This window comes from Patagioenas fasciata, chromosome 5 (assembly GCF_037038585.1).
Source record: "Patagioenas fasciata isolate bPatFas1 chromosome 5, bPatFas1.hap1, whole genome shotgun sequence".
NCBI classification, from domain to species: Eukaryota; Metazoa; Chordata; class Aves; order Columbiformes; family Columbidae; genus Patagioenas; species Patagioenas fasciata.
This window is the reverse complement of record NC_092524.1, coordinates 45,949,561-45,974,265: the sequence shown is the minus strand read 5'-3', so window position 1 is coordinate 45,974,265 and position 24,705 is coordinate 45,949,561. Positions and strand designations below refer to the sequence as shown.

At 51.9% G+C, this 24,705-nt stretch overlaps 1 protein-coding gene and 2 long non-coding RNA genes across 5 annotated transcripts in view; 2 read left to right on the top strand and 1 right to left on the bottom strand.

The window, feature by feature from the left end:
* The first annotated feature begins 7,503 nt into the window (after positions 1–7,503).
* On the top strand, positions 7,504–17,263 carry LOC139828118 (uncharacterized). 2 transcript variants are annotated; one of them, XR_011739401.1, is made up of 3 exons: positions 7,504–7,653; positions 11,461–11,580; positions 16,145–17,263. It is a non-coding gene; the product is annotated as an uncharacterized lncRNA (long non-coding RNA). The 2 variants fall into 2 exon arrangements; XR_011739400.1 differs by lacking the exon at positions 7,504–7,653 and adding an exon at positions 10,441–10,518.
* LOC139828117 (uncharacterized) lies at positions 16,242–23,955 on the bottom strand. Its single transcript, XR_011739399.1, has 3 exons — positions 23,450–23,955; positions 19,873–20,062; positions 16,242–16,339 (listed from the first exon to the last, which is right to left on the bottom strand). It is a non-coding gene; the product is annotated as an uncharacterized lncRNA (long non-coding RNA).
* LTBP2 (latent transforming growth factor beta binding protein 2) overlaps positions 21,258–24,705 on the top strand; it is a 74,940-nt gene continuing 71,492 nt past the window's right edge. For both annotated transcript variants that reach the window (XM_065839955.2, XM_065839954.2), the window contains exon 1: positions 21,258–22,033. In XM_065839955.2, coding sequence (XP_065696027.1) covers positions 21,585–22,033 — 449 coding nt within the window. In that variant the 5' untranslated portion in view covers positions 21,258–21,584. The remainder of the gene's footprint in view (positions 22,034–24,705) is intronic.

Genomic DNA, 24,705 nt, shown 5'->3' with positions numbered 1-24,705 from the left:
CCTTCTCAGCTTAGTGTTCTTTTGGGGCTGTACAGAGGAAATCAAACTGGTTAGTGCTGTTCATGGGCAAGGGGCCTCTCCAGGTTTTCATGTGTCTTACTGAGGTCTGCTGCAGGAGGGAGAGGATAATTCTCCACCTGTAGCCTTCCAGGATGCCTGACTGAACCCAGGGCCTGGGAGCTTCTGGGAAGAGGCAGGACTCTGGGCTGGGGCTTACAGGCTACTGCAGTAGGTTGGAAAATGGGGTGAAGCAGCTGGTAATGCCAGAAAGTATTTTAAGGACTCTTTTATCTAAACTAACAATGCAGTTGGTGCCGTTACTTTTTCATCTCACTGTGTTATTCCTTGATGCTCTGAGCTGCAGGTATTTGCACTGCTTGTGCTTCACTGTACTGTCAAGAGGGTTAGATCAAACCAGGAGAGGAGGCAGCATTTCAGTCCTTTGCACCATTTTAAGTTGTACAAAATACTTTCAGATTGCAGAGTGGAAACAGTCTACCTGCATGTGTCTGCTAACAAACAACAGAGTAATTAGTTTGTTGACAGCTTGTTGCCTTCAGGGACAGTATTCAATTTCTGTGATGCTCTGAGCTGTTCCCAGCTCTAACGAAAGCCATTAAATTTATTACTAGTTTTCCTTGGATTTTTTTTTTTAGCCTAAGGATTAAAATAATAACTTCAAAACTTGAGAAGATTCTGCAACATGATTCTGTGTCCATTAGCATTGCTGCCTGTAAAACAATGAAAACACTGTTTCCTGGGCTGTACAAAGATTTAGTCCATCTTCAGGCAGCATAGCATAGGCTGGCTGCGTGTGTTTCACTATATAACTAGACAGATGTTCTCCCATATGAAACCACCGTTAAGCCTTGATTTTGGCTTTCAAGCCATGAACACTAGCTAAATAAGAGTGAGCAGTGCATTGAGCCTTGGCGATTGTTCCGTAGCATTGTGCTGGGTCATGGTATTATTTAGAAGCTCCTGGTGGGAACAAAGTTGTCTTAACACTGGACTCAGGGAAGACAGAGGCTAGCTAAAGCAGTGGTGAGTGTTATGAAGAATCCAAAAACTGAAGTTTCAGTGTCCCCAGGAAATCACAGAAGCCGTGAGTCTAGAGCTGCTGGAGTCAGGGTCAAGGGCACTAAAAGGTGGTTGACTTTGTCTGCAAACCTGGCATGAACAAAATGGTACACAACAAATCTACATGTCACAACCAGTATTAGTAATATGGCCTATTAGGAAGGGGGCCAAATTGAGGCTGAAGTTTCTAGAAACTCTGGGTGTGAAGGAGAGCACTCAGCATGCTGTGTTACTTTAGCATGAAGTAGTTTCTTAAGTTTCTGCCTCTCTTTGCAGGGTGCATGATGTACTCTGGCTGCCTGTGTTGTCCATCCTGATCACCAGTTTCTTCTGATGTCTTGGAGAGAGAGTGGTGACAGTGTCTTGTTGTGAACTCCACAGCCTCCATTTATCCTGGCACCTGGCATGGACTTGGGGCTGGGAAAGAAATTGTGCCCACGCACATGGTACTGGAATCCTGCATGTCCCAGCTTGTGTCTCCAGCGGTACCAAGGAGTTGCATGATTTCTTCGGATACTTGATTCCTTACAGGGCCACTTGACCTGGGATATGTCAAGTTGTGCTGCTTGAGAAACTGGAGTTTTGGTCAGTTGAATCAGGTTGTAACTCCTGGTTCCCACAGTGAATTACTGTGTTTTATATGGTTTTGACTGTTCTGCTACCATCTTCTGTCCAACTGACCTAGCACATGACAGCAGAGGGAGTTTTAACATGTGATGATGGGAACTATAAAAGGAAAAAACTCACAGGAAACAGCAAAGTCCACCAGAACCTCAGCCTGTCTTGGCACCAGCTGTGCAGTGCAGGAGTGGAGATTTTGAGTGTCTTCCTCTTAAACCCTTTCCTTGATTTTCTTTGTTTGGTTTTTTTTGTTTGTTTGTTTTTCTGTGTGTGTTGTGTTTTGTTGCTTGGTTGGTTGAATTTTTGTTGTTTTGTTTTTGAATGCTTGAGAAACTCTAATCTCTGCTCTTCAGAGCATGAAACTTGATTGTAGGAGGGAAGTGTTACTGCATGAGTGTGTTCATTTTTAGACCTAATTTGCCATAACTTTTTAAATTTTTTTTTTGCAGTAAAATAAAACAGCTGTAGCTGAAGTTCACCCAAAATTCCCGATCAGTCTTTTCCAGCTACCCTTCTGCAGGGATGGCATGCTGCAAAGTATGTTGAGGCGTGGGCAATTGCACATGGTGTTGGAAGTGGAGAGTGAGGCCAAGAGCCAAACATCTCGGCCTTGGTATAAAGCTGCAATGAATACGGATGAAGGAAGCAGAGCTCTTGCACCATATGAGGGATGGAGAAACTGGAATTGGCCTAAGGCTGCTTGAGAGCTTTCTCTGAGGCATGTGAAGGCTAGAGTGATTTGGGGTGATTTTGCAGGGGAGTGACTTTGCAGTGGCCAAAACGAAACTCTTCTCTCGCTCTCGAGGCAATTCTCTGATAAGCTGCGAGAAGTATCTTGGCCTGTACCCACCCCTTAATTTTGGGATTTGTGCTAACATAATTCTGAAGGCCTGTAAACCCATGCAATTTTATGCATAATCTTGGAGATCTCATCTCTTACAGAAGGAACAGCTGCTTGCAGCTCTCTTGTGCTTCTGTAGCTGAAGTGTGAGGTTGCCTTGAGATGAGATAGTGCTGCTTATTGCAGTGGGTGAAGAAACACAAGGAAATAGAAATGTAACCAGCTCCAAGGGGTTCAGATTTGTCTGGGGAAGTGGTTTGCTGTGTAGAGGCTAGCTCAGATTTGCAGACATCTTTATTGCTGGTGTGAGACAGACTCAGACTCCTACTTAAGGAAAACTGGCAGCCCCTTCTCCTGGTCTGTGCCCAAAGCAATCGGCAGCAGTACACAGCCTTCCCTCTCCTGGGCTCCTTTATATTGGAAACAACAGGCACACACTGGTGTAGCAATTGTAGTCATTGTTGAAACTAAAAATTATAGTATAAAAATGTCACCTTGCTATCTTCTGTAAGACACTGGACTGTTGTTTTTGTGCTGCATGTCCTCACCTATTGAGAGCATCTCACTGACTGCTGTCACTTATGCTGACCAGTGTTGTCTTGTCTCCTTCTGCTTGCTCTCTTCCTGTTCATCTTCTGTCCTTTCTTGCCATCTCATTCCCCATCCCACAGAGCATACAGTCTCTTTGTGTCTGGATGTTGTGTAGCTTCTTGCACAATGGGTCCCTGTTTCAAGATGGGGGCTCCTAGTGCCACACAGTATTGCTATTAAAAATCAAGGGTCTAGTTGTGGGTGGCCCGGAGGCTGTCACATTGGAGGGCTAAACAGATGCTGGCTGTTCTGGTAATCAATCTTCTCCCCTTTAGAAGACTTTCATGACATCTGCCCTGGTGCCCAGGGCTGCCATTCTCCCTGACTCGGCTCCATGCTCGGAAGCCGTGCTGCCCAGCCACCTGCTGAGCAGAGCCATGCTGGCTGGGCTTGGGGTGCTCTGGGGGATGTGCGGCTCAGGGGTGCTCAAGGTGCCTCTGTGCAGGGACGGGTAGCGATGTGGCAGCCCTGTGCTGTCAACAGAAGGTGGCTGTGGCTGGTTGGCCACCAGAGGGGGACCGATAGTCAACTTGAGCTGGTCAGGTTTGAAAGTGGCCAACTTCAGCTCTGTTGAAACCCTGCAGTTCGAGTTACTGTTGTCTGGGGTTTTTGTTGTTGTTCAGTAGATCTCTTAATCTAGCAAATGAGTTGTCTGGCAGATTCTCTTGCTGTGCTTCTGATCACCTAACGGGAGCATATGAGAAGTGAATGAGCGTCCAGGAAGCATCCCCTGGTCCTGATCAAGTCCCTGCTGTACCACTCCCCTTGTCCTTTTGTTTTCCAACAGGCAACACATTTAAAATGCATGAAAGGAAGCTGGATTTTCATATGTATTATTAACCTGCAGCACTGTCTCTCAGGAGACTCAGGACAAATCACTTAGTAAGAATAATGTGCATAACATGAACAAACAACAGCAGTAACACTAACCAGATTAGATGTGTTCCCTGAGGCTTTGAGACACAGATTAGTCATCAGTTTGCAAGGGGAGAGGGAGTTTTAATGCATGGACCAGAAAGCAGAATTGAGCTGTTGCACAGAGAGAGCTGATGTTCTCTTTTTAGGGCTCATTATAACTAAATGGATTTTTTTTTTTTTTTTTTTTTATTAACTGCAGGCACCACTAGACTTTCCAGGGAACCTGGGGCAATGGAAGTTGTCATGAGCTCGGGTGAGTTGCAGTAGGTGACTGGAGTAGTGCAGCAGCTCCAGGGGCAGGAGAGAAAAAGAAGCCTGCTACCATCCTCAGGGGGCAACTGTCCTGCAGTGGCTCCTGCACAGGCAGTGCCTGCCTTGGACACTCTCCCTCAGGTTGGTTTTGAGTGGAGGTGGCTTGGCACAGCTGACCTCTCACTTTGCAGTTAGCAGTGTCAGTAGCCTGTGGGAAGCGGCTTTAGAAGGCGCTCTGGGAATATCTTTCCTAGAGTTGGCTCTGCTGTGCCTCAGCCCCTCTGGTTCCTCCTCCTGAGCAGGGCTGAGCTGCAATTTAAGTGGGAAGTGGCAGGGTTTCAGAGAAGCCACATACCAAACACATTAGTGAGGTGAAATGCACTTGGTACTGCTGAGCCAGCTCAGGCCTGAGGCTCTGACCTTGAGGGTTCTGCTCCCCAGCAGTGTAGGGAGCAGAGGGGAGGGCACCAGGTCCAACAGCAGGGGAGCAAGGTGGTAGAGAGTCATGGGACTGGTGGTGTTGGACCCGAGAGGCATCTTTAGATTCTAGTGCAGACATGCTCATGGATCAGAAAGCATCTCTGGCTGCATTTCTCAGTAGGATCCTTGCTCCTCAAGCACTCAGTTCAGCACTGCAGGTTTAGGGTTGTGTGAAGAGGTAGCCTGTGGAGACTGATAGGGGCCCAGAGTCTGATACGAGGTTGTGGTGTTGAATTAGAAGTTTATAGAAGGCTGAAGGGTGCTGAGAAAACACAGATCCTCCTGATCCCTTTGTCCTGTCGAGCAAGGTCGAAGCGATAGCCAGCAGGGATTGAAAGGTAACAAACACGTGGATAATCAAAGCTGTCTGCTCCACAGATGGACTGAGGAAAGCACCCTCCTAAGGATGGATAAAAGAGTGTGACATAGATGTGGATAATGAAAACATCCATGGTTAAATAATATTTAAACCAAACAAACCTTCCTGCTTCGGGGACAAAACCTGCCTGTGACAGACAGGAGTTAGAAAGGAGTTTTCTTTCTGCTTCTCTTGAAGCCACGTGCTGTCCTGTGGAGGATCCTGGCCTGGAGAAGTGTTTGGCAGCTGGTGGCCCTAGGCAGGAAAGCAGAATCTGCTGTAATCCTGTCATAGATGTCATGCTAATTAGGGTTGAGCCAATTTAATACTTGAAAAAGGAACAGGCAGATCCTTCACAGAACTGGGTGTTAACGGCTTTCCAGAAACCCTTTCCCACCTCGGGGAGGGCCACCTTCAGTGTCCTGCTCTGCCTGTCAAAGGGACTGCACAGAGAAGGGCCTCTTCCTCATGCCCTGTGGTCCCAGGGCAGCACCTACCATGTTCCCAGTAGGCCTGTCAATGGAAAGACCTGCCAAATATGGTGAGAAGCCTTTGACATATTTCCAGAATATCTAGGTGTCTGCTGTTAGCCAAATTTCAGTAGTGGTGTTCTGTTCCCTGGATAGTTTATTTCCTTTATACTCCTTTCTGAGCTGTTGGGTGGATGTGAGGTGATGACACAGCCTGAGCCTGGAAAGGAGCTGTGTTGGAGTGCTGGGTCAGGGAGCCCCACACTTGTGTTCTTACATGTCCCAGAGCTGGCAGACTGACAGCAGGGAGAGTGTGCACTGCTCTGCAAGGCCAGCATCTGCCCTGTATGCTTCTCGAGCCTTTAAACCCTGGTTATAGACACAAGAGCACCTTTCTTCCTCCATGGCCCCAGCCTAGCACAGGTTTGATTTAGGAGGGTTGTCTCCTGAAGCCCATCCTTAGTGAGCACTGTGAAGAGGCGGATGCAGCTGTGGTTTCTTCTCTGCCTCCTTACCTTCAGTCCTTTCCCTGCATCTCTTCCCCTGCCTTGTTCTCTTCCACTATTGCTCATTCTTTGCTCTGTTTGCCAATGTGGCAGTGGAGAAGACAAAGTGCTCTTATGCATTCTGTCTTGGCCTTCTCCAGAAACCTGCACAGGGAGATCTCCCTCCCCAGTTTTCTCTGGCTGCCTTTTGCCTTTCTAATCAGTCATGGTAATTTACCCTGGCACTGTTTGGCAGGGGCTGTACCTTGGCATCATGAGCAGCCAGGGTCAGCTGTCAGCCTCTGAGCCATGAACCTAATGCAACAGAACAGATGTAGGTATTTTTTCCAAGTTTTCCCTGGGCAGCAGGATTAAAGTCTCTGTTCTCAGCTGGGGTCCCCGGTGTAGTCACTTTCCTCTGTGTTACACAACAGCCTATTAAGAAGAACAGCACAGACATGTTCATTGGGATCCCTTCCCCCAGCCCTAGAAGGCCAAGGAACAAAGGCAAGGAAGGTTTCCAAAGACTGAGGAGCTGCCTGTTTGGTCCAGGAACCCCAAGATAATCCTGCCCAGGCATCCCCCTGTGAAAGGACCTGCTGCCCTCCATCCTTGTGGTGCCAGAGATGGAGGGAACATGGGTAAAAGATCAATGGGATCAGGTTCTTCTTAAATCCATCTGGCTTTGTGCAAACCTGAATGGATACCAATGAGGGGAGAAACTACTGTGGCAGCATCACCATCGGGCCTGGTGCCTGCGCCTAGCCTGCTGAGCCAGAGGCTTCTGAGCGTGTGTGGGTGCATGAGCAAATGTGCAAACAACAGGGACCGATGAGAATCCCTCAGGGGTGTCTTGGTGCTAGCAAAGGAGACAGGGTTATGGTGTCGTCTGTGGTCTTCTTGCTTGAGTTCAAAGGTGTCATGCTCTGAGAAGACTCTGGTGTTTTCTGATGGCGGCAATGGTACTGAGGGAGCTTGCTGGAAGCAGGGAGGCAGTGTGTTCTCCTCAGCCCCTCTGAAGTGGCTGGCTGCAGAGAAGGGACTGTGGGCACCCTTGGCAGGCAGGAGAGAGCTTCATCAGCAGACCAAAGGGAGCAGTTGAGTCCATGTGAGCACACATGAGGATCTGCTGCCTCTGTCAACCTGTTACTTGCCTTAGTGTCAAAAGACCATAAATGATCAAGGGAGTTAATTAGGTCCACAGCAGGCCAGGTTTGGAGGCCTGGAGGGCTGAGAAGTATGGAGTGCGTTCAAAGGCACAAGGGGAGAAGGTTGCCCTGGAGCTCTGTGTAGCAAACAAAAGTGCTGCTGGTTCTCCCCCTCTGGAAGCACTATGAAAATCTGTTTCTGACCAGAAGGACAGTCCCCAGGAGGGAGAGGGACCAGCTCCTGGCAGCATCTGTTTGTTCAGGCCTCTGCTGAAGGACTCAAACAGCTTATTAATTCACTCCTTTGTCCAGCTGCAGCCCCCTGTCCTTGTGAGCGAGCCTTCAGGGCAGTGTGTGCAGCTGTGAGCCAGCGTCCGTGGCCCTGGGACTCTCCGTGTGCTGCATCCCAGTAAGTCATCTGCAGGGCTGGGGAGCGGGGGGGCATGTTGCAGCTGTTTGGCCTGTCTCTAGTAAAATGCTCACAGCAGGTCCTTTCCATCTGGTTTGGCCCAAGAGTGACCCTTGCAAACCTCCTCTCCCCTGCAGTCGTCTCAGCAGATGGTAGGGAGGCAGATCGAAAGAGGGAAATCTCTGCAGCTGTAGCGATAGAAAGGTCTGACCCCGTGGTACCTCTCGCTGTAACACCCACAGGTACAGGGTTCTTTCAGTGCCCCTGAGCCTTGGCCTCCATTTCCCTTCTACCACTCCTTGAAGCACCTCCTGTTCCCTTCTCTGGACCTTGGTGGCAGCTCTGGATGGCTTCCAGCTGGAAGAAAGCCTGCTCTAGCTCTGCAAGCAGAATAGGAAGTGGCACCCATGTTACGAGGGGAGCTCACAGCATGGCAAAAGCTGAGGAACCGTGATGTGTTGATGGAGTCTTGGAGCCTATGGGTTTGGTTGGAGGGATGTTCAGTTGTGGTGAATCACTGCAAACCACTTTGTGCAGCTGCTGTCTTGACTCCACTCCCCCTTGCACCCTGGATGCATAAAGTCTGCTTTGGGAGGGGGTGCGGTGGGTCCTTTCTTACTTGTAATTTTACCAGACTGCAGGAAATCAAGGAAGTGGAAGGGTATGCTTGGTCCATGCTGGAGGACGTTTCAGCTCAGCAAGGGTGTTTGGGACAGCTGAGTGGTGTATCACCCGCCAGGCTGCACCAGCTGCTCTGGAGTCAGGACTCAAACCATGACCAGACTTGGTCCCTGTTCCATACTTTTCCTTCACCTCATTTGTTAGCGGCTTCGGATGCAAATTCAGTGGTCGGTATGTGGAGGCCTGGCTGGCGTGCAGGGCTCCTGTCCAGCTGCCCTCACTTGATCCTGCTCCCTGGCAGGCCTGGCTGGATACGAGTGCTGCAATGGCCTCAGAGGGAATGTGTGGGGTATCCAGGTTATAGTGTTCAGTGCTGTTGCCCTTCCTCTCCAGGTGACAGTATTTGTTGACTTGGACAGAGGACAGGCCCTTCCCATAACACAAGCAAGACAGATGTGTCCAAGTACAACACAAAGGTGCAAGGTTTGCCTCGCAGAGGCAGTTCACCCGTCCTTGCATTAGGTATGATACAGATGGCTCATCAGAGATGACCCTTCCCCCTGCAAAACAGCTTGTGCAGGCAGTGTGGACAAAGAGCAAGAAAGAGCCTGAAAAGGAATAGCAGGATGGTGGAGAGAGGCTTCTAAAGATCGCCAGGCCTGCAAATGCAAAGATGTGTAGGGGCCGTGTAGAGGGGCTCCACTGTAATGTTTGATACCATGCCCAGGCTGAAGCTCTAGCACCATTTAGTAGGCTGGACCAACCCTGGCCTCAGTCTTGTTTGGCATGATGGAAGTAGTTGTCATCGTGTCGTGAGTACGGTATCATTGTCACGCTTTAATTCCTCCAATGAGGTGTTGCAAACAGATATACATGTGTTGTAGCCATTCTTTGGATTTAGATTAACCTTTGGGGACAGGCAGTGATAAGTGTTAAGAGCTGTTTAAATCCCCTGATGCTGTGTTCCTGAACCGGCTTTCTAGCAAGAGCAGAAGACATGAGGCTGGGGAAGAAGCCGCTTCTCCCGCCAGAAGCATCCCCTGGGCTGGGGAGGCACCCCAAGCTAGAAATGCCGTCCGAGCAGCTGGGGTTAATGACTAGGCTAAGGTTATTGGTAGTGTTACCCGACAACTGCTAATTAATTTTGCCCTGCCTCTGGGATTTCCCCTGGCAGCTGCAGGGGCGGGTCCCTGGTGGAAAGAGGCTGCTGTGATTAATGACGAACGATGGATGAGAGGGAAAGGGATAGGAGGAGAAAGCTGCCAAGGCTTTAACTCCGGTGTGTGCAGAGGTTCAGCCTGGTTTGGATCTGCTGGTGGGAGGTGAAGGGTCCTTGGCTGGCCAGGGTGTTAACAAGCCAGAGGTGAGCGTGGGTGATCAGGATGTCTGTGGCTGTGTTGCATAAATCAGGCTTAAGGTGCCAGAAAAAGCCTCCAGGGAGATGAAATGTCTAAGTGTCACCAGCTCTGCAGAGATAATGAGAACCAGAAAAGCACCAGGAGGTAAAATGGCACAGATCCGTGAATACAGGCTTGCGGGCCCGGGATCCTCATGGGTCTGTGGGGGTGGTGGCTGTGGGGGAGTCTGGTGTTTATGGAGGGGCTGTAGGGTTAATCCTCCTCAATCTCAGAGGCAATCAACTCTGAAATAATAAAGTCTTCCTGCCAAATGATGTCTTCTGCCCTCCCCCACCACACTTTTTCATTTGACTTGAACGGAAAGAAAGAAATGGAGGGAAACAACAAGGGCTGGGTCTGCTATCGCTGTGTTTGCATGGTCAGTGTGAGGGGGACACCCTGCTTTTGCTCTGGGCTGAACTTCTTGAACATGGCCCTGTAGCTTGGGGGTTGAGGGAGTTTTTTGGAGACTGGAGCCAAAGGGTGCAACCAAAAGCATTGTGCAGGTCCACGGGTGTCACACCTCCAAGAGCGGCACTTCCAGCTCCTCTGGCAATGACCAAACCCGTTGCAGCAAAGGTGGCTGATGACCACCTTTGTCAGAGGTCAGATCAGTGTGAACGATACTGGAGCAGGCTGCCCAGGGAGGCTGTGAAGCCTCCATCCTTGGACACGGTCAAAAACTCAACCAGACATGGCCCTAACCATTTTGCTTTGAGCAGGGGCCAGATAGGACCATCTCCAGAGGTTTCATCCCACCTCAACCAGTCTGTGATTGTGTGAGAGAGTACCAGGAGATGCCTTCCTCTGCCAAGATGACCTGCTTGCTTGGCCATGGCCGGATGAGGTGAGGACGGTAGAAGCCTGTTTCTTCCTCACCTCCGCTGCAAAACCAGAGTGATGGGGCCCTTCCTTGCTCCCTTGCCCACACTGCTCCTTGCAGGGTTGTGGCTGAGCACTGCAGAGTAGGAGCACTCCTGGGCACAGCAAAGTGCTGCTGGAAGCCATCTGAACTGCTGCCCCCAGGTTCTGCAGTGGTGAAGCTGGCTTGATTCCACTCTTTGCTAAAGGAGGCAGGGGTGTAAAGCAAAGTGGAAATTTAACACCACCTGCCACTTGGCCATCTTTGACTTTCGGCCTGAACTGGTGAGGGCAAGAGCAGGATTATTTCACAAAATAGCAATGAAATATCTGATGGGAGGGTTTGTTTTCCTAACTGCCTCTTTGCTGGTGCCCTGAAAGCTTGTGGTGACGGGCAGATGTTCTGTCTCTCTCCTTGTACCTGTGCCCCAGGTGCGCTCCTTCCTCTGCCTGCAAAGGCTCCGTTCCCAGCCTCAGGAGAAGCTCTGTGTCAGCTGTGAGATCTCAGCCTGGATTAAGTGGCAAAGGCAAACCATCAGCTTTGGGAAGAGCACACTTGACCTTTGCCTCTGTGGAGTTATGCTCTCCCTTGGGAGGCGCTGAACAAAGCACTGGCTGTCATGAACAAGACCTGCGTTCCTTGGCGTGGGAGGGCCTGGCGGGGGGGGCAGATTTATGCTCTGGGAGGGAGGAAGGGTCAGCAGACCTGTAGACCTGGAAGCTTAGAGGCGAGCAGCTCAGTTTACTGAGAAATGCAAAGCTATGTTGCTTCCTCTGTCTGTGAAAATACACCATCTGGGATGGTCTGGATAGATGAGCCACTGGTACATCCAGATGCAAGAGGGGAATTTGTCTGGTAAGATCCTAATGATGTTTTGAATCCCCTTTCCTTATTTTCCAACCTGTTTTTCTCTGTCATGTCTTTCAGTGCCTCTCACCCTGAATTGCCACTAGTGTCTTTGTAGATTCTCTAGGTCCTGTGGAAGAAGCATCCAGTAGTGGACTTGGCCCTAGCATGGACTTCAGACAAGGTTATATGCACTTAGTGGTAGGTGCCGCTAAATGTGCTTGTTTTCCCTAAACAGTGGTACATGTGCAGTTATCACATTAATTCAGACATTTTCTCCTACAGTATGCCTTTTGTTCTATGTAACATGCCTCGCTCTAGTGCTGGAGGGCCCAGCAAGGACATGGGAAAACGCAGAGTGGGTGTGTGGGATGGTCTCTTTTCCACTTTGTACCTGAGGGTTGAAGTTAGATGTTTCATCTGAGCTCACAGAAGCAGCTTGCGTTAGAGCCAGGACTGAACTTGGGTCCCAGCATCAGCACTGTGGGGCAGTGCCCTGGCCCTGTTGTCATGGGCTTTGTTTAGAAGTTACTAGGTCTCTCTGTGCTGGTGCTCTTCCACATGTTCACCTAAGTCAAGTCAGGCTGCTCTTGTCTCCAGGATTTTTCAGGAACTCTACAGCCCCAGGCTTTTGAAACAGATACGTAAGGATCAAGAAATTGGCCGAGTGCAAAGAGCTCTAGAAATCCATTTACATCCCCAAAGCTGCAGGTATGGTGTCTGAAGGTTTGGTGTTATGCCTGACCTTCATCCCTACTCCAGCTTCCTCTGTTGAAGTGCTCTGAACTTGAACTAGTGCCTCTAAAGAGGTAGCTCAATATTACTGAGAGCATGTGGGTTATGAGATTCACTCGGGTGGAGCTGATGAAAGAATTCAATTCTTCCCAAGCCTCCAAAGGGCTGTGAAATAGGTATAAATACATTTACAGGCTACTGCATTGCAGAGAAGTGAAGAGACTGATCCAGCTTGAATGAAGTGTGTCCTTTTGTGTCACCTTTGCCAGTTCCTGTAGATATTTGTACAGTGCTCAGCCACTGGCATAGCAGAGTGGTGTCTCCTTCAGGGCTGATGAGGGCCAAGCATGGCAGTCAGGACTGCAGGATGTGAATGTTGCCTTCACCTGCAGGTTGGCTGGCAAAATGGAAGGACATGAGAGGAGATCTTGCCAGATGCCAGCCAGTCTATTGCAAGGTGAGAATGAGGGGAGGAGCAGTTTTGGAGAGCACGTCTGTAGCTAGCATTGCCTTGCTTCACTATCAGGAGAAGGATTGTTGATCAGGTGCTGCGAACTTAGACCTAGGCCATCTGAAGATTTTCTGGAAAGCAACCACCACCATGTTACCAAAGCTTTCCTGTGTGCTGTGGGCAGAGCTACCTCCTGCTCCATCAGTTTTACAGGTCTTCTGCCTCTTTTGCCTCTGTGTCACTCAGACCCTGAAGCATCAGCCATGTTTCTGTTGATGAGGGATGGCTGGGAAGAGACCAAAAATCAGAGTACGTTACTGAATGCTTTGTGTGGGAGGTCTGTTGTTAGCATGGGTATGAGAGTTGCACATCTGAGAAACTAATATGATGAGAGGCGCTGTGCAGATGAAACAACTCAGGGCAGTGGGCCATGTTCCTCCTTTAGATCTCCTTGGTGCTGACAAATCCATTAGTGGCAGCTTGATGCTGCTGCTGATCAGGACTTTGCTGAGAGCAAAAGCCCTGGAGGCTGTTGGCGGCTGAGCTTTGCACGAGACCAAGCTGACGGAGTCAGTTCTTGCCTCTCCCCAGCACATATGGTGCAGATTCACAACCAGTTTTCTGAGCAGGCAGTGTTTCTGGGAGAAGTTTGGCCGAAGTCAGGGCTTGGTGCAGCTGCGTCAGCAGGTTCTGGGGTGGGAAGGGCACTGGATTTCACTTCCCCATTTCCCTCCTAGGGCCTTGCTGACATGGCTTCCTGGACCACCAGTGTCAGGAACAGACAATTTGGTTTTGAGGGTGTGGGGCTCAGCCCAGCCTGCATGGGGCGTGAGAAGGACACCGAATCATTTGTCCAGCCCAGCTGCTTCCTCCACTAAAGCATTGAGACAGAGTCTCTGCCATACTCAGACTGTTGGAAACATGCTGATAAACTTCCAAATGTCTATTTTATAATCCAGATGTGCTAGCCTTGGCTGTAAACCCTCATCTGAAGAACAGGTGTGCTATAATGTTTCTAGCAGTGGCCCTAAAGCCAGCTGGAGGCTTGAGCTCAGCAGGGGCCAAGGGGCTGGTGCCATATAGGATACGGATATTGGGGCAGGGACAGGTGAGGCAAAGAGCTGTGGGTCAGCTGTAGTTCACAACAATGCAGAGTCAGGATGGGAGGGAAGAGTGGGGGAAGCCAGAATATCCTTCAGCCCCTAATCTCTGCTTCGCAGCACCAGATCTGTCTCAGGAGTGGCTTCCCTGGTTGTATGGGCAACCTGGATGCATCCATGGGGTGCATCAGCCTTGGTTGTATCTGACTTGGTGTGGAAGCATGGGGCTAGAGCTGGCCATAGGCCTCTGTGTTATTTTCTGTGATTTGTCTCAACCTCTCCAGCAGCTCTGTGATCTGGGAGGCACTGCAGGTCACTGCAGCTCCCCACCAGCCTTGCCAAGGGAACCCAGATGGGGTGTCTGCTTCCTTGGACCAAACTTCACCTGTGCCTTTGGCCTGCAAGGCGAGCATCACCCCTGGGCTGGGGAAGGTGTCCTGCTGCTAGGCCTGGATCTGGCTCCCATAAGTTGTGCTGGGGAGAAGTGCAGTCCTAGTGGGAGGATGGGCAGCAGCAGCGGGCTACCAGAGAAGGCACCAGCCCTCTGGTGTAGGGGAGCAGCCAGCCCTGGGTCCAGGCTGGCAGGAAGCATGTGGATGGTGGGAATGAGGCAGGGTACAAGGTGCTGATATCATACTATGCACAGTGCCTACAGGCTAAGAGGGAAGAACTGATTGTCTATCCCCCTGCCCCCCATAAATCCCAATGTGCTCTCACAAGGGATTTTAGCTCCACTGGCACTGCTGGGGGATTTGTGCAACCTAAAGGCTTTGTCAATGATGTTCACACGCTCCAGAGCCCCTGCAGGGACATCCAAGCTTGTAGGGGAGCAGAGCCTGACTGAGGGCTGCAAGGTGGGCATCATGTGCCATAGGGCATTGCCTCTGCTGAAAGCAGGCAGCAAGGCAGGGGCTATTCAGGCCAGAGGCAGTGCTGAGGAAAGCCAAGGGCTCCATTGGTCCCATCCCTTCATGGAACAAGAGACCAAAGCGGCATTGAGAGGGGCCCCCCACATAAAACATTTTCTCCTGTGCCCTGGCAGAAGGGTCAGGCTCTGGGATAGAGGAAGGAGAGGGATTCTCGGCCTCTGCAGGGCCAGCTGCTTTCTTGGCCACCACCCCTGTCACTGGGCTCGCCAGCCTTACGGAAGTGTGGGTGGCCATCCGTGCTGTTGGCACTGCTGTGAGTTTGAGCTGTGCGTGGCAGCCTTGCTGGCTCTGCAAGCCGAGAGAGGGAGGGAAGGCAGAGACATGGCCTGAAAGCGTGTGCCAGAGGAGGCTCAGTGTGGAAGCAGAGGTAATCATCAGCAGAGAGAGCAGGCTTGTATCATCTTTGCTCCAGCCCTGAGCTCCAAACCCAGTTCTGGGAGAGCCAGGAAAATTGAGTGCCATCTCTGCAACCCTTTTACACCTTTTTGTTCTGTGCCTGGCATGGCCCCTGTCTGGATGGGAAGTAAAGGCTTCTCCATTGCAAGCTCCTTGCTCTTCTCTGACGATGGTGATCTGATGCAGTGTGGCATGGAAAGGGGCTTTGCTCATCTTCTTTGCAAGTTGTGCTGCAATTATTTCCTTGTTAAGCTCTCATTATTCTTTTTTCTTATAAGAGACTGGGCCTTTTCCTACGGCTGTGTGTAGAGTGGATGATAGCAGAGGCAGTGTGGCAACTGGTGAGGGAGACTTCTGGAGCTGTGATGTCACAAGAGAACTGGATTCCCAGCCTGTGAAGTCATAGCTGGGAAATTAGGTACTCAGCCTAATCCAAATAATTTCCCAGTGGGACTGTAAAGTCTCAATGAACTAGTCTATTGCGTGATGACCCACTATTTTAGTTCTAACACACACCACCTAATAATTGCCACTTTTTTGCAGTTCGCTAAGATTCACTTATTAATAAGCTATTAAACATCCACTTGAAATCACTGCATTATAATGAGCTGAGATCACTTCACACAGCCATTCCAGTGCCCAAATTGATAGGAAAGCACCTAAAATCCAGTGATGGGAAAGTAACCAGGCTAAAATACAGATATAATATCAGCTCTACTTATCATTCCTGTTTTAAGCTCTATGTGGCCATGGTCAGTTTTCCTCTGACATGCAAAGCTGATGGGCAGGAGAACTTCCAGTCAAAGTTCTCTGTGCCCTGAGCAACTGAGGAGAGGGTCTTAAGGAAGGAACAGTGACTTGAAGGAAATGACAGTCAATGATTTTTAGGAAGACTGCTCAGGAATCAGAGCAGGAATGAAACTATTTTAATTTCAAACACTCAGTAGAATTCCAAGTTCAATTCAGGTTTGTTTTGGATTTTTTTTTTTTTTTTGGGCGGGTGGTTTTTAAGGTAATGCAAAGGAAAGGCAGAGGTTTTGAGAGTTCATTGTGAGAGGAATTTATTGGGAAGAGCTTCAGCACAGTCCCGGGATCACCTGTTGTTTTCTGTCCCCACTGTTGGGTTATCTTGCTTGGGTCTCTCTTTTCTACAGGTTGTGGTCTCCTTGGGAAGCGCTGACTGTGAAGTGGTACCAGGCGCCAGGAAAGGAGACCTTCCACTGAGGAGAGCACCCTGCGATCCCTGTGTATCCTCAAGCTGTTGCTCCTTCTTCTCTGTTCCCTTCCAGACTGTGTCAGAAGCTGATGATTGATGGGTACCACAGGAAAAGCCTCCTCATGTTAAGACCCTGGTGAAAATGAGAAGAGACTGTTATGGAAATTCACACTATCAGGGTCCTTTCCACACTCCTCTCCACAGGGCTCTGACCACGTGGGGAGCATTCCCTCTTTGGGGGTCAGAGCCCTTAAAAATGGCAAGAGGTTCTGCTTCCTTCTTTCCTTTCCACCCATAGTGAGGACAGCTAACTAATGAGCGCTCTTGTTGAAGCCCCCCCACCAGCTTGATGTCCTGAGCAGGCTTGTTCCTGCAGGAAACACATGATGAAATGGGTTTCCTGGTCAGGGGAACCTCCATGCTCCTCGGGGACACTCAGGCCCATCTCGCTGCCACATGCAGCTCCAGCCGCAGGTATGGAAGAAACAGAGAGGCCAGACCAGTTCCTGGGGAGATGGGAGGTTGCAGTCAGATCATTGCAAACAGAACTTCATTAATTATAAATGGACAGGTTCCCCTGAGCTGCTGGAGCTCTGCATGAGTCACATTCTAGCTCAGGTGGTGGTGTTTTTATGTTTCTTTTTTTTTTTCCTCCTAAAGAGTTGCTGAAGGGGCTTGAAATAGTGTGATGGATAAATAAAGAACCAGCTGTACTCTGCAGCCAGCCCCACCAGAGCCTTTTTGCAGCAGTAGCCCCACAGCAACCTCTGCTCTGCCTCACTCTGCACTCCTGTCCCTTGGGTCCTGCCATCTGGTCCTGCTTGCCAGGTTTCTTCTTCCTAGCAGCATGTTTTCATCTCCTGTTGTAACCTCTTTTCTAGTGTGTGGTCTCAGCCCTTGGTAATACACAAATGTATGTTTAGACAACAGCATGACCAAGGAGTCCAGTTGCGGGACACCCACTTGGCTGGTCTGTGCCTCCCTCCTCCATCTTGGAGATGGTCCTGGTTAAATTAAAGTAGAAGGAACAATAAAACCAGCAAACTTTGGGTTTCAACTATTAGCTGCTGAACAGTTTTTCTTCTGTTTTCTGACAACAAAGTACCACTTACATGGTTCTCAGCTGGCTGTCTCCTCAGGGGAAGAGGCCAGAACATACCTCAAGGCTCTGAGGGACACACCAAGAGTGGGTGGAGGTGGCTGCAGGGACAGGGTGTGTGTCTGGCTGGAGTAGCTCCTCTGGTGGGAATATCTCCTTCCCTGGGTGCTGTAAGCATGAGTGTGCTGAGCTGTGCCATAAGCTATCTCATGGCAAAGCCGAGGGGTGGGAATGGTGTCTGTGGAGGATTTTCTGGCTATGTTCACATATTCAGAAGCTGCTTTTCCTCCTTCTGATGCTCATGGTAACAGAGGTCCTCTCTAGAGGTCTTGCTGTGTTGCTGCCTCAAAGTTATTTCTCCACCCAGCTCCACAGGGCTCCTACGTTCTCCAATTTTGTGTAAGATCTCTCTATTCAGAGAATCTGTGACTTGTGCCTCTAAGATGTTGGCTTCGCACCCAGATTTTTAAGCCAGTGGGGCTGGCCAGCCTTCCCCTGCCTGGCCGTTCAACCCCGAGCTGGGGGAGCACTCCCTCCTCTGCAGGAGCTGCAGGCAGCTCCTGAATCTGTGGAATGTGTCCCATCTGCAGCGTGTTATGAATCTGCTCACAGCGGAGGAAGAAGCACATGTGGGTTGTGAACCCTTCTGAAGAGGAAGAAAAGGGACTAATTAATCTAAAGGATATGGTGCCAGGAGCCACATCTGGGGGCCAACTGCCCCTGGAAGTGTGGCTCCCAGGTGCTACCCCCCCAAGGGGTCCTGCAGAGTGGTGTGGACCCAAGGGGCAGGGGAATGAGGGCATGAGGGGTCCTGGCACAGAGGGACCCCCATTGCCACCATCCTGAAGAGCCACTTCTCCCTGTATTTTGAAGAGACCTCAAAGGGGTGTGACTTGTGCTCATCTCTTCAGGGCACAGCCCACCTTGACCCCTCTGGGTCTGTGGCTTTCATCCTCAGCTGCCCAAGCACCCCTTCTTCTCTGCCATAGAGGTGACAGGTGAGAAGGGCCATGCTGTCAGAATAGCCCACCCTTGCTCCTCTCCTCTGTAGGGTCTAATGAGCCCCTTGTTTTCTGTGCTGGCTTGCAGGTCTGCCTCATTCACCTCGTCACCCTGGCCCCAGAAAGTGTGGACTTGGAGAGGTCCTGCAGCTGTGTTTGCCCTCGGCCTCTCCTCTGGTGCCATTCTGCTGCCCAGAAGCTTGTGTGGTGAATTATGGGGAAAGAAAGGCAGCAAAGAGCACTTTGAGCTGCCCACCTGCAGTGTGCTCCCACAGATTAGTACTGTGCTCCCTGGTGATGAGGACCAGGCTGTTGAACCCTGCTTGCCGGCTCGCTGCCCATCCTGTCTCTGCTGCTGATCTCTCTTCCCTGGGTGCAGGTTTGATCTCAGCGGTGAGCAGCTTGACCGTCTGCACCCTGCCTGCATGAGTTCCTGAGAAATGAGGTATTTCATGTTTGCCATGCTGAGCAGCATGCTGAAGCCCAACACAGGCTATGACTCCATATGCACCCTGTGCTCCCCCTTTTCTGATCGGTTTATTTTTGGGGATAGCCAAATATGAAATAAGCCATGGGGCTGGGAGGCAGCAAGACCAGGCTGAGTGCCTGCATGTTGCCCACCTACAGCAGGGATGCAGTCACTTCCCTCCCCAAGTGCCTGACCCTGTGCTTGTGCCCCCTGTGCCAGGCAGCCCCAGAGTGTTGGGGCTTGCTGCCCTCAGCTGGCCCCTGCTCTGCCACAGCACTTACGTGGGATCAAACGGTGCTGGCACATCCCTGCAAGAGCGAAGGAGGGTTTGCAGATGTTAGACTGGAAGGAGGTTGGTGTCCAGCTCTGGGGAGATTACTGTAAACATGGGGTGAAGCTGATTTGAAAAGGGATGCCAGCTCCCTGGGCCAGGCTCCACCACAGCCAGGGGTGGCTGTGAGATGTACTGGAAGGCCACCAATGGCTTTGTTGGGTTTGCATATCTTGTTGCCCAGCCCCATTGGGGAGGCACGGGCTCCAGCAGCCCCGCCACTGTCAGGGCACTGAGTGCAGGCACCCAAGACATAGTCCGCTGGGGGTTCCACGGATCTCCTTCTTCCCTGTAGTGACCCAGGGAGGAGTCATTCACTTGTGCCCTCAATTAGCCTTCTCTAGGATTGCCTGCTGTAGCTTTGAGCACTGCCTGGGCTCTCAGCTGCTTTGTTTATGGCTTTGTTTATGGTGTTGATAATTTTCTCATGTCAGGTTTAGGCACAAACATTCTTTCCATTGCTGCATAAGAAAGTAATTAGGTGAGGATGGAAAGGACATTTCTCTTCCTCAGAACAAAGAAATGAGCCACGGCTGTTATTGGGTACCACTCAGAGCATCTGGGGCCATGCAAGCTCCTGCCCAAGTGGTGGCTCTGCCCCAGCGAGGTGGATGGGCGAGCTGGTGGTGCCCAGGAAGTGCTAAAGCACCCACTGTTATTTCCCCTGACACCACTACCCTGTGAAACCAGCTACCAGAGTCAAACTCAAAGTTTGAACCCACTTCACCTTGTCGATCCTGTTTCACTTGCTCACTTGTCATGTTACCTCCACTCTCCCTGCTTGCAGGGCCCCAGCCAGAGGGGATGTCCTGAAGTCCTGTTCTGCTCCAGAACTTGTGTGGTTTTGAGGAGATTAATTCCCTGTACTTCTGCTCCTTTCCTGGCTCCTCCACACCCCAGAAGGCAGGCAGCAGTGCTTCTATTCCAGGGAGGTGACAACTGTGGTACGAGAGAGCCTAAAAAGCAAGAGGCAGTGGGAAGAAGGGGAACTGGAGCCAGTCGTTTCAGATGGGGAAGATATTAGGAGCACAACTGATGGAGGCCAGAGAGGAGGCACGGGAGAAGCTGGACCCCTCTGCCACAAAGCTTTTGGGAAGCAAGCAGCTTGGCCTGGGAGAGAGCAGGTGGCACCTGTAGCAGGAGAGACTGCAAGGAGAAGAGTGTCAGTGGGACAGAGTCCTTAAAGAGCTGGGGGAGGGGTGGGCATGGGAGAAGAGCCTGTAGTCTATGTGGCAGCCACCCCACACATCAAAAAGGGCAAAAGAGATTAAATAAATTCATGGGCTGATATAACAATTTGCCTTTTAAACCCAGTGGTTGATCTGCAGCCTCTAGCTGAAGAAGTCCGTACCTTGCAGGTTGCTGGAGGGCGTGAGGCTACATCCAAAGCACGCTCTGTATGCACGCACAGTATCTCATGTCCTCTTGCAGGCATTCAGCCACTGCCCTCAGAGTTGGGATGCTAAGTGGGCTGCACCTTTCATCTGCCTGAGCATGGCATGATGAAACCAGGTTTATAAGTGTTACTGGCCATAGGACCCACTGCTGGTGGGATATGTCTGCTGGAAGATCTCTTTCAGCTGAAGGACCTGTAGCTTTTAGGTGGGTCCTTTTCTAGCCTGGACCTATAGGAGGAAGAGTATAAAGCCATGAGTTGAGTTTGAGGGGCCCTGAGAACTCTGTAGCCAGGTGAGATGGCTCTTCCCAGTGCAGTGCCTTTCTTCTGTGAGATGCGATCAAGAGCAGCAAGAGGGCTAGCGGTGCTGTTGCAGCTCCACAAGTCCCCAGCTGCCGGGGGGCGGCAGTGTATTCCTCCGGCATCCATGTCTCCTGCACCCTACACCCCGCACCGGCGCTGCTTCATCTTCTCCGAGCGCTTGCAGCTGCGGCAGGAGTCGGGGCTCGCTGCGGACCGGGCGGCACGGCGGGCTCCGGGGCTGCACGCTGGCTGCCGGGCAGGCGGCGAACGGGTCTCCCCGGCCAAGCAGGGGTTAAGGCTTCTCTGTTGTAGTTTGTTTCCCTTTGCCAAAGTGGGTGTTGCTGGAATGTCTCCTCTCCTAAGGAGGGGGGCCGAGCCGTGTCCTCTGGAGAGGGGGGATGTCAGCATCAAAAAGACACAAAAGGGGGAGGTTTCCAAAAATAAAACCCTCCATCCCCTCCAGGCGCTGCCAGTGCCAGAGGCAGGCGCGAAGGTGCTCGGAGCTGCCTGCGGAGCGCGGGAGCTCGTTGGGAGCCCGGCGAGGGGGCCGGCCGCCTTCCTTCTCCTTTTCCACCTCCTGCGGGGGCCGCTCGGCAGCCCTCGCCCCTGCCTCAGCCCTGCTGTCTGCGCCCCCGTCCCGGCGGAGCCCCGGAACGGGATGGGGCGGTGAGCGGAGGGCGGACAGCCGGCGGTCTCCGCTGCCCCGCGCCCTCCGGAGGATGCCGGCCGAGCACTGAGCGCTCCGCGCCTCCCGTCTCGCCCCACCGCCGGCTGACACCATGCGGGACGCCGCCGCCAGCCTCCTCCCGCTCACCTTTGCCGTCCTCCTGAGCTTCGCCGGCTGTCGGCCGGACTCCGCGGCCAGGCTGGAGCCGGAGAGCGGGGGGGCGGCGCGGCCGCGGAGCCGAGGGGCTGCCCTGGGGGTGGCGGACACGGCGCACAGCCTGTCCCCGGCGCCCAGACCCCCTCCCCCGGCACGGCCCCTCCCCGCCGCCTTCCACGTGGACCGCGGCTCCACGGCTGCCGCGGGGAACGGCGGCGACGGCCGGAGGCAGCGTCCCGACCGGGGGCTGCCCGCGCCCCGGGGCCAGACGGGCGATGCTGGGCTCGGTCCCGGCCCAGGACAGAGGAGCAGGCTGGACCCCTCCCGCCAGCGGCAGGGCGGCGGGCTGAAAGCCCGGGTCGTGCCCCGGGCGAAGGAGCCGAGCAGAAGAGGGAGGATGTCAGGGTAAGTGCCGCGGCCGGGGAGAAGCATGCTGGGGATGCGAAGCGTGACTGGTGGTCCCGGCGCCGGGAAGCCCCAGGGGGAGGGGCTGCGTCCCATCCTCGGACCCGTGCTGCATCCCGGCACATTCCCCCTCCATCTCCGCGGGCGCTCCCGGCGCTGCCCGTCCCCTCCGGGACCTCCCGCTGCCTGTCCCATAGCAGTCATGGGGGTGATGTGCGGAGGTCCTGGGCCTTGCGGCGGCCCCTCAGCTGGCTCTGTCAGCGGACCTGGGCTCCGGAGCAGAGCAGGAGCCTGCTCGGTGCTTGCTCTTGTGCTGCACGCTTGTTCCACACGTGTGGTGGGCATTTGCGCTGCTCTCGCCCACACAATCCTTCGGCATGTGTGTGTGTGAGGTGAGTAGGACCTCTGTTGCGGGATGCCTGCTGCCAGCTGCCTGTCACATGGGGATACAAGGTTTAGAGTGTGCTGGAAGAGATGCCCTTCTGCTGACAAATCAGGGCTTCGGCAGGTCAGACAGCGGTGTGGTGGGTATTTGTCTACTGTTCTCTGAGGCTGCCCACAGCTGTCCCAAAAAGCATGCAGGGTGAGAGGCTGCCAGGGCAGGAGAGCCAGCATGACCTTGGTGTGTGGGTGGCGGTAGAAGTTAGAGGGGCTCTCTTGGCTCTGCAGGACGGAGTCTGGTTGCTGCTGCTCTTGCTGCAGGTACCTGGCCTCTTGGCTCCGTCCTCCCATAATGGGCCCCTTGTTAAGTGTTCCGTGCGGCAGCTTCCCATGGCTTGAGCTGGCTCAGCTGTGGGAGGCTTCCTATGACTTGCCTGGTAGGGCTGCTTCCAGCTCCAGTCTCTGAATACAGCCCTGTGGAGGTGGAGGGGAGATCATATGGCAAAGCCAGCTGCTCCACTGCGAGAGGAGCCTGCGAGCGGGCTGTCTGGTGCAGCAGCACTGACCTACCCTTTCGCTCAGGGTCCCCTCTTCTGCAGTTCTGTCTCTGCTGCCCTGGGGGTGATGCCTGTTGTGATGAGCTACTCTGGCAGCTGGGAAGGGCTACAGAAGCTGTTGTGCAGGCAGTTTGAGCAACGCATGTGGCAGCACGTGCCTGCTCTTTGTGCCGGGGGACATAGAGGGGCAGGCTCTGGGCTTACTGCCCTCTGAAACAGGCAGAAACTTCTGCTAACATCAGGTGGGGAGTTTCACTAGGATACAAGAGGCAGCTTAATCCCTGAGGTTTCTTGCTCCCATACTTGCCTCGCTGCAAAATTCAAAGACAGAGATGTACCCTCTGTGTAGTTTCCTCCAACAAATCTGCAGAAACAGTAACCCCAAACTTGTTCTTCTTCCCATTATGTTTCATATGCAAAGTGTCTGTCACTAGCAGCTAGTCAACAACAGGTAGGTCTTGAGCAGATTTTGGCTTACCTTGTCCATTAGCCTTGGTTTGTCAGCCACCCAGAGCGGGAGAGTCTCGGGAAAATCCAGTCCTGCTCAGTGAGGTTTGTTTTTTTTTTGGGTTCAGGAGGATTTTACCCTTTCTGCAGTCGGAGTGTTGTCATCATTTCTTTGGGATCATGTGGCAGTTCAGCTGGATTTGAGCTAAGATGTAGCCCATTTATTTTCCATGAGTACCCTGAGTACACCAGGTTTCCAGGCTGCAGCTGCCTCTGATGACAACAGGTGGCCCACACAGCTATCGGGAGTGGGTGGGCAGTCCTGAAGTTCATGCAGCATTCAGAAGAGTGCTGAATCTTTTTGCAAGTAGCTTGCTTCCATTCCTTAATCAAGAATGTAAATGGGGATGGTTGGTCCAGCACTTAGGCTCTGTTGACCTATTATCAGCTAGATTTGGTTTCCTGGGCTATCGGAGAGTGCCGTTGCCTCCAAGCTGAGGGAAGGGAAGAGCTGTGCCTTCGTGCTGTGTTCCCTGTTCAGACTGTGCTGTGCTGCCTCTGCTCTGCCCTGGGAGGTGAGGGCTGGGGATATGGGGCTGTCTCTCATCCCCAGGAACTTGAAACTCTGGAATGTGCATATAATGGCTTGTCATCAATAGCTTTCCATCTCCTCTGGAGTCCAAATCAGCACTTTTGAAACTTTTCTATGACCTACTGTCTTTGGAGCTTATGAGAAAGCCTAGTTGAAATAATTGTCAGTGAGTAACCACATGGCGTTACTCCTCATGGAAAGCTAGCTGCTGCTGCTTCCAGACATTCGATGAGACTTTGTCCTTCCACCTCATCCATCTTCCTACGCCCCTTGCTGCACCGGACACATTTCCATCCAGGAAACTCAGGGCCCCTAAAAAACTTCATTTTATGATGTTTCATTTTTTTGCCAGGTGGGATGTTTTCTGTTCTGCTATTTACACTGAACTCCTACTACTTTCTAGTATAACAACTTTCATTTTCCCTTACTAAGGTAGCTTTGCAGGCTGCATTAAACCCTGGTGCTATTTATTTATGCAGTTATTTGGCTTAAAATCTCCACTCCTGTGTGGGTTGCCTTTCCCGATTCCCCAGTCAGAGAATTTATTAGTGCTCTGTCCTTTTCTGGATAATTATTTTCTTGCTTTGTTTGATAATGGCATACCCAAATTGAATTTCTTTATTTGGAACTGTTTGGATGTGACTTCCACTCTACTCTTGTCTGATCTTATTGCTGGTGAGACCTGCTCATACCCT